The sequence below is a fragment of the Nicotiana tabacum genome, chromosome 15, assembly GCF_000715075.1.
Source record: "Nicotiana tabacum cultivar K326 chromosome 15, ASM71507v2, whole genome shotgun sequence".
NCBI classification, from domain to species: Eukaryota; Viridiplantae; Streptophyta; class Magnoliopsida; order Solanales; family Solanaceae; genus Nicotiana; species Nicotiana tabacum.
In genome coordinates, this window is record NC_134094.1 from 132,978,360 (window position 1) to 132,986,967 (window position 8,608).

At 37.1% G+C, this 8,608-nt stretch overlaps 1 protein-coding gene across 2 annotated transcripts; it reads right to left on the minus strand.

Moving 5' to 3' along the window:
* Window positions 1–6,300: 6,300 nt before the first annotated feature.
* Window positions 6,301–8,393, minus strand: LOC107806810 (GATA transcription factor 15). Of its 2 annotated transcripts, none has more exons than XM_016631052.2 (3): window positions 8,033–8,393; window positions 7,786–7,929; window positions 6,301–6,877 (listed from the first exon to the last, which is right to left on the minus strand). In XM_016631052.2, the coding sequence occupies exons 1-3, from the start codon at window positions 8,051–8,053 to the stop codon at window positions 6,518–6,520; spliced, it is 525 nt and encodes a 174-aa protein (XP_016486538.1). In that variant the 5' UTR covers window positions 8,054–8,393; the 3' UTR covers window positions 6,301–6,517. The 2 variants fall into 2 exon arrangements, with proteins under 2 accessions (XP_016486538.1, XP_016486539.1); XM_016631053.2 differs by having other exon boundaries at window positions 8,051–8,384.
* Between the last annotated feature and the right edge of the window lie 215 nt (window positions 8,394–8,608).

Below are 8,608 nucleotides of genomic sequence, written 5' to 3' on the forward strand. Positions count from 1 at the left end.
AAGGCGATATCCAGATCTGTAACAACTATAGGGGTATTAAATTACTAAGTCATACCATGAAAGTCTGGGAGAGAGTGGTAGAAATGAGAGTGCGAAGGACGGTGTCTATTTCAGACAACCAGTTCGGGTTCATGCCGGGGCGATCTACCACAGAAGCTATCCACCTTATTAGGAGGACGATGGAACAATACAGGGATAAGAAGAAGGATCTCCACATGGTGTTTATCGATCTAGAGAAAGCGTACGACAAGGTTCCTAGGGAGGTCTTATGGAGATGCTTAGAGGCTAAAGGGGTCCCGATTGCCTACATTAGGGCGATTAAGGACATGTATGATGGAGCTAAGACTCGGGTTAGGACAGCAGGAGGCGATTCAGATTATTTTCCGATTATTACAGGATTGCATCAAGGGTCTGCGTTCAGCCCTTTCCTATTTGCCCTGGTGATGGATGCTATAACACATCATATTCAGGGGGAGGTGCCATGGTGCATGCTATTTGCTGATGACATAGTTCTAATCGACGAGACACGACGCGGCGTCAGCGAGAGGTTAGAGGTTTGGAGACACACCCTTGAGTCCAAAGGTTTCAGGTTGAGCAGGACGAAGACGGAATACCTTGAGTGCAAATTTGGGGCAGAGCCGACGGAAGCGGGAGTGGAAGTGAGGCTTGATTCTCAAGTCATCCCTAAGAGGGGTAGTTTCAAGTACCTGGGGTCGTTTATTCAGGGGTCCGGGGAGATCGACGAGGATGTCACACACCGTATAGGGGTGGGGTGGATGAAATGGAGGTTAGCGACGGGAGTCCTGTGTGACAAGAAAGTGCCACTGTTACTGAAAGGTAAATTTTATAGGGCAGTGGTTAGGCCTGCTATGTTGTATGGGACCGAGTGTTGGCCGGTGAAGATCTCACACATCCAGAGGATGAAAGTTGCAGAGATGAGGATGTTGAGGTGGATGTGCGGGCATACAAGGAAGGATAAGATTAGAAATGAAGATATTCGAGAGAAGGTGGGTGTGGCCCCCATGGAGGACAAGATGCGGGAAGCAAGACTCAGATGGTTCGGGCACATTCAGAGGAGGAACACTGATGCACCGGTGAGAAGGTGTGAACGACTGGCAGTGGTGGGTACGAGGAGAGGTAGGGGGAGACCTAAGAAGTATTGGGGAGAGGTGATCAGGCAGGATATGACGCGACTTAGGGTTACTGAGGACACGGCCCTAAACAGGGAATTGTGGAGATCGAGCATTAAGGTGGTAGGTTAGGGAAATTGTGATGTCTTTGTTACAGCGCACTAGAGTGAGACTAGCCAGTTAGGAAGTAGTCTTAGGATGCTATTGATCAACTACTGATGATGGGCTTTATCTCCTGTGTATTAATACCTTACATCTTTCTCGTATTTCCTATATCTCTTATATTGTTGTTACTTTGTTTTTATGGTATTTATGTTATGTTATGGATTTTATGGTACTTTATGTTGTTTTATTATGAGTCTATTGATAGTACTAATATAGTGTCTCTTGTTGCCTCTTTGAGCCGAGGGTCTCCTGGAAACAGCCTCTCTGCCCCTCGGGGTAGAGGTAAGGTCTGCGTACATATTACCCTCCCCAGACCCCACTTGTGGGATTACACTGGGTTGTTGTTGTTGTTGTTGTAGATATCAAGAAAGAATTAACTTCTTTTTTCCATAGTTACCCTTGGAATAAAGAGCTTAGGAGTGTTTGTTATATTTTCAATAAACAAATTAAGGTTAATATGATCAATTTCAATGTTAATTAATTCTAAAAAGTAAAATTCTTAATATGTGTAAAAATGTGATGACCCAAAAGGTCATCTTATGTTCTAGAACTCGAATCTGCACTCTTAAGCCTTAAAAATCTCATTTTTACCCTCCTCGATTTGTGTGCGCAGTCCGGGCGTGTTTTCGGTAACTTTTATGTTGAAAATTGATGAAAATAAGAATTGTTGCCTTAAAAGGTTGATTTTAGTTGACTTCGGTCAACATTTTTGGTAAATGGGCCTGAATCCGTATTTTGACGGTCCCGGTGGGTCCATATCGAACTATGGGACCTGAGCGTATGCCCGAAATCGAATTCGTAGGTCCCTAGCTTGAGTTATGAATTTTTGATGAAAATTGAAAGTCTGAAAATTAATTGTTTTCAAGAATTGATTGATGTTTGGTATTGTTAGTGCCGGGTCCGTATTTTGGTTCCGGAGTCCGGTACAGGTTCATTATGATATTTAAGACTTGTCTGTGAAATTTGGTGAGAAACAGAGTTGATTCGACATGATTCGGACGTCCAGTTGAGAAAATAGAAATTTTAAAGTGTTCTTGAGAATTTTATTTGTTTTGGTGCTAAATTTGGAGTTCTAGGTTTTATTTTGGCAATTTGATCACGCGAGCAGGTCCGTATGATGTTTTTAGACTTGTGTGCATGTTTGGTTTGGAGCCCCGAGGGCTCGTGTGAGTTGCGAATAGGCCACGGGATATTTTCGACTGGGAAAAAAATTGGTTTTTTGCAGATTCTGGTGCCTGCATATCCTTCTTCGCATTCGCGAAGATTCTCTCGCGAACGCGAAGGGTAAACTGATGAGGCTGAGACTTCTTCTTCGCGAACGCGAAGTGATGGGGGATTTACCCTTCGCGAACGCGACCGGCTCAATGCGAACGCGAAGCATTTGGGGACCTGGGGGGTTGGTCGTTCCTTCATCGCGAACGCGAGCAATGTCTTGCGAACGCGAAGGCCAGAGGGGAGTAACCATCACGAACGCGAGCTGGGTCTCGCGAACGCGAAGGCTTGGCAGCCAGTACCCTTCGCGAACGCGACAGTGGCCTCGCGAACGCGATGCACACTGTCGCCCAGTGCATAAAACAGAATCAAACACGGGTTTAAGCCATTTCTTCAACATTTTTCAAGAACCAAACGGGTAGAGGCGATTTTCAAGAGTCATTTGCTTCCCCAAAGTGTTGGTAAGTAATTCTAAACCATTTTCTTTCAATTACCCATTAGATTTCTTGAATTATCAAGCTAAAATCTAGAGTTTTCATGGTAGAATTAGGGGTTAGGATAGAAACTAAGGATTTCGGAAATTTGGGGATTTAGACCTCAATTTGAGGTCGCATTCCAAAACCAATTATATATTCGGGCTCGGGGATGAATGGGTAAATGAATTTTGGTCCGAACCTCGGATTTTGACCAAGCGGGCCCAGGGTCGATTTTTCGACTTTTTGGAGGAAAATTTGGAAAATTTAATTTATGCAATATAATTGATTCTTTTAGCAATATTTGATATTATTGAGTCATTTTTGTACGAGTGGTTTGGAGGTGAATTCCAAAGAAAAAGTTGTGATTGAGAATTAAGTGGCCTTCGGAGCGAGGTAAGTGTTGTGTCTAACCCTGACTTGAGGGAATTAGGAACCTTAGATTATTTGCTAAGTGAAATTCAGGTGAGCGACGTATATGTGAGGTGACGAGTACTTATGCGCCGCCAATTTACCTGTTTTTCCATGTTTCTTCCGTTTTCTTATATTGTCTCTTCATATGCCTAATTGCTACATGTTTATACTAGTGTTGTTAAATTGATCATCATTATCATGTTTACGGATTTTCTGTTGGTAATCGAGTATTTATTTAAAAGTTGAGATTTATATTGTGGAACCAAATGTTGAAGTAAGGTTTGTACTTGTTATTCTATCTTCCTGTTGTTATTTATGCATTGCATTATCGTAAGGGAGAGTGTTAATGCACGAAGGGTGATGTCGTACCATATTGCGAGTGTAAAAGCACGAAGGGTGATGTCGTGCCATGATATGAGAGTTAATGCACGAAGAGTGATGTCGTGTCGTTTCTATTAATTTTATGGTGAGATTGAGAGTAAAAGCACGAAGGATGATGTCGTGCCATGATATGAGAGTTAATGTATGAAGGGTGATGCCGTGTCGTTTCTATTAATATAATGGTGAGATTGAGAGTAAAAGCACGAAGGGTAATGCCGTGCATTTTTCCTTTACTATATTCACTATTCATGTTGATTCATGATATATTGACTGCTGCGGTGATCATTCTGTTGTAGTTCTTTATCTTGTATTCCCCTCAGTATGTTCCCCTCCCGACATTTCCTGTTTAGTTCTTCATTTCTGTTATTTGTATATACATTGTTAAATTGTACATGTTGATTTGTAGGTGTCTTGCCTTAGCCTCGTCACTACTTTATCGAGGTTAGGCTCGACACTTACCAGTACATGGGGTCGGTTGTACTGATACTGCACTCTGCACTTTTTGTGCAGATTCGGGTTGATCGAGATTTTGCTATTGGCCCGCTGTCTGGAGACTCAAGGTAGATCTGTCGGCGTTCACAGACCTTGAAGTACCCGTCTATCTTTTCTGTTTTACTGTTTCTCTCATTCAAATACTTGTATTTCTTTCAGACTATTACTTGTAGTAAATTCTAGAATGCTCGTGAATTATGATTTCAGATCCGGGTGGTAGTAATTAATACAGTTTTATGCTATTCCGTACTTATTATATTTCATCTTAGTTAATTATTGTTAATTACTGAATGAGAATAAGGAATTGGCTTAAAGATTCTCTAACGTTGACTTGTCTAGCAAGTGAAATGTTAGGCGCCATCACGATCCCGTCGGTGAGAAATTTCGGATCGTAACAAAAAATAATCAAAAAAATCAATTAAAGTATGAGTGAAATACACAATGCTGGAGACAATTTGGTTCAAGGGATTAGGTGGATTATTTCTCATGTTTTGATATACCATGATATATCAAACAAGCTTTTCTACTATTACTTTAATACCCCTATCACGAAATTAAGACGTCTGATATAGGATGGGGATCATGTATATCCTACCACTATTTTTTGTGATGTTCCAAGTTCATATTAAGTGTGAATAAAGTGTTGGTCAGAGAAAACGATGATCTTACACTCTAATTTTCTTTTTCTTTCCTTATTTTAATTTCTTTTCTTTCTTTTATACTTCTTGTAATGTTTTATTCGTAATAAAAATAAGAATTAGGAAATCAAAAAAAAAAATCTCAATCATGAGCTGGAAATTCAGTGTGCGTTAGTAGAGTACAAAAGGGGAAATGACAAACTAGAAACTTAGAAAGGGAATATGCTACTCTCGCTGACTTTAAACACGTGACTAATGCATCCAAAATGAGACAAATTTTACTATGTGACTCACGTGTCAATGTCTGTTGCTATGTTATAATTAGGGTAAAAGTTCAAATTTAACCCTCTATTACACAAAATACTTTAAACTTACCTTCTATTCTATTGTGGAATAAATTACACTCTTGTTTGTTAGCGAATTATTCAGCTTAACGAGCATATGACCTTTGATAGAAAAGTGTGTAGATCAAGAACTAGAACAGAAAATTAGTGAATAGTCAAACGTATCTCTTTTTCATAATAGTAGATTTAGTATTATTCTCATATTTTCTTATCCTTAGATTTCTATACATGTGTTTTGCTTTGGCTATCTTGTTGTTATTGCTTCTTTGCATGATTTCTCCATTATTGTAGTTCTTTTTCAACAATGATGTAAATATACTTTGCTTGAGTCGAGAATATATCGAAAACAGTTTCTCCACCCTCACAAGTTAAGGATAAGATCTGCGTACACACTATCCTCCTACATCCACAGACTCCCGATATAATTATTGTTGTTGTTTGTTAGCTATATGGAATTTATTATTGACTGCCGAAATTCTAGTGTAAAGTGTAAATATGGTAAATTGAAGGATTTCACGTATCAAAAACTATAATCTGCTATACTTTAGGTTAAAGTTTTGATTAGGATCAAGAACAAATACAAAACAATTTACTAACAGCTAAAGTGTGAATCATTCTAAAGTACAACAAAAAGTAAAATTAAGATATTTTATAGGACAAATACAAAACGATTTTCATGTGACATTAACTTGATTTGAGATAACAAAAGGACAATAAGTCCATTTATTAGTCTACCAAACTAAAAAGGTGTAGTCCATTTATTAGTCTACCAAACTAAAAAGGTAGTACACACACATGTTCCTTCTTAGGAGTAGCTTTTTTCTCTAGTCATATTGTTCAAAAGATTGAAGGATTACTACTTACTCATCTTCAATGTTATACCAAATGAAAAAAAACCCATTACATGAAAAATAAAAATACATACAGCATTTTTTAGTAAGATTAAATGCAAATAAGTGCAGAAAAACCTGGATTTATTGGTTAATATGATCAACAAGTTCAAATTAGTTTTGTCCAATACTAACAAAGTAGGCATTACCAATAACTCTAATTAGGTTCAAATAAATTAAATTAAATTTAAACACAGGCCAATTCTCAACCCTACATTCTTGAGAGCTATCAACTTGATTAAGCTCTTTTTTTATCATTTAAGATTCTACTCATGCACCTACCTTCTTGCTCAACAAACCCAAAAAAGGCCAAAGGGTAATACAATCCTTACCATTAGTACAACTTTTTCTTTTTTTCTTAATTATTTTCTTCATTTTCTAAGCATAAACAGAACCACAAGAAAGAGCCATTAACAAGAATGCTGCTTGTTCTTCTTCTCCCAATTTCCTCCTGTGTTGAGTAGAGCTTGATCTTGGTCTTTGTAAAGCTACTTCTCTACCAAAATGCAATAATCTCTTTTTAAATGGAATGCATTTATTGTTCTTTACTGCATTACTTGTTGTACTTTCCTCACTGCTGCTTGTACTGCTATTACTACTCTGATTCTGATTATGATGTTGGCTAACACTCTTATTTGAAAATCCCACTGATTTTTTGGGTTTCTTGTCTTCTTTGTTCAATCCCAAAAGTGCCCTTCTCTTTTTCCTGCTCCTTATCCCACATGCATTACACAATGACTGCATTCAACATGATCTAATCATCAGATTCAACAAAATTAATTGAAAATGGGGATTTTTACACAAATAGCCAGCCAAATTCAACATTTACTCTTCTTAGCTAGTACACATGAATTATACACATATTATACATAATTATACACATATTATATACTGATTATATTTGCTTTTTATATATATATATATATATATATTAGTTTAAGTGGTTGGGCAGGCAATTATTTGGGTTAATTCTTCAAAATGAATACTTCATTTTCAATTTATGACACTCCCCCCTAGATATGTTACAAAATTTCTAACATAAATACACTAAGTCACTAATAACACCACATTTACAACTTGCAAGAACTCAAATTATTTTTATTCTTTTTTTGTTCAAGCCAACTTACGCCGATATTAACTAATTTGCCGAATAATTACTAATTTGCCGAATAATTATTATCTCCTACTAATACAAGTACTAACAAATAACTTTGACTACCAATGTTTAGACAAATAGGGAAAAACAACCAAATATTCAAGCCAGCTTACTCAGATTAACTAATTTACCATATATCTATTACCTACCATCACTATACAACAACATACCCAGTATATGTGGGGCCTAAAGAGAGTAGCGTGTACACAAAAATTACAAAAATTATTACCTAGTAAAAAAAAAATTTAATTCATACCTCAATTGACCACTATTGCAACTTGGGTACTGAATTTATTTATAACTATTTTTTTTTTACAAAAATCAATTCACAGTCGAATAAAATCCAAACATCTTTGCCAAACTAAATTCTACTAATACAATACACAAGTTAAATTAAGATTTTAAATATGTTGAATCAAACACTACCATACGAAGTGAAACAAAAATCTCGACAAGTGAATTAATTAACCAAATGAAGACAATAACTGACCTTAGGTCCAGCAGGTCCACCTCTCCAAAGAGGAGTTTTAGTAGTACCACAATCAACACAAGTCTTTAGCTGGCTTTCACTATTCTCTGATAAAACTCTTTCTGGGGTTTGATTTTGCCCACTCATTTCTTCATTTTCTGCTACCTAAAAACAACAATAACAATCAAAATCATAAATTCACATATATATCAAGAGACAAAATTTATGATCAAAGGTAGAAAAAATAAAGTACATCGTGATCACTAACTTTATCACTAAAATCTACCATTTTTGGACAGCTAATCAGTGACCTCAGCTCAGTGATCAAAAGTGAAGAGGTTTTAGCAAAAACTAAGCAAGACCCAGATGAGGAAATGGTGAATAAAACTCAAAACAAGCTGAATCTTGAATATTTTTTTCCCCAGAAAATCTCAGAAAAAAATCCTTCAACTTGTGCTAATAAACAGAAAAAAACTTAAGGAGGAGGTTTTATTAAAGGAAAAATGAAGAAATTAAGGGCTAGCTAAGGTTTGGGAAAATAGGATAGTGATGAACCGACTGAAAAAGCTACAGAACCACAGAGAAAGATAACGAAGAACCGACTTATGATAATGAGACATAGCCGATTTGGGGAAAAAAACGGAGGTTTATAAAGGGGAGTAATATACGAAAACCCTAGGCGCGCGGGGACTGTGAAAGGACGAAACTGTCCTTGTAATGAAATTTTTGATTGGATTGTACACCCGCCGAAAAAGAGTTGAGGGTATAATTAAAAACGGCGCCATTTAATTTGGTTTTTTCATTTTTGGAATTTGGGAATATTTTGGCAAATTCATTTTGTATT

Excerpts from the sequence above, each read along its gene's own strand:
- LOC107806810 (XM_016631052.2), bottom strand. The coding sequence starts at position 8,053 with ATGGTAGATTTTAGTGATAAA. Across the intron at positions 7,930-8,032 it reads TGGTAGATTTTAGTGATAAA|GTAGCAGAAAATGAAGAAAT; the intron begins GTTAGTGATCAC and ends TGTTGTTTTTAG. Across the intron at positions 6,878-7,785 it reads GTGGACCTGCTGGACCTAAG|TCATTGTGTAATGCATGTGG; the intron begins GTCAGTTATTGT and ends TGTTGAATGCAG.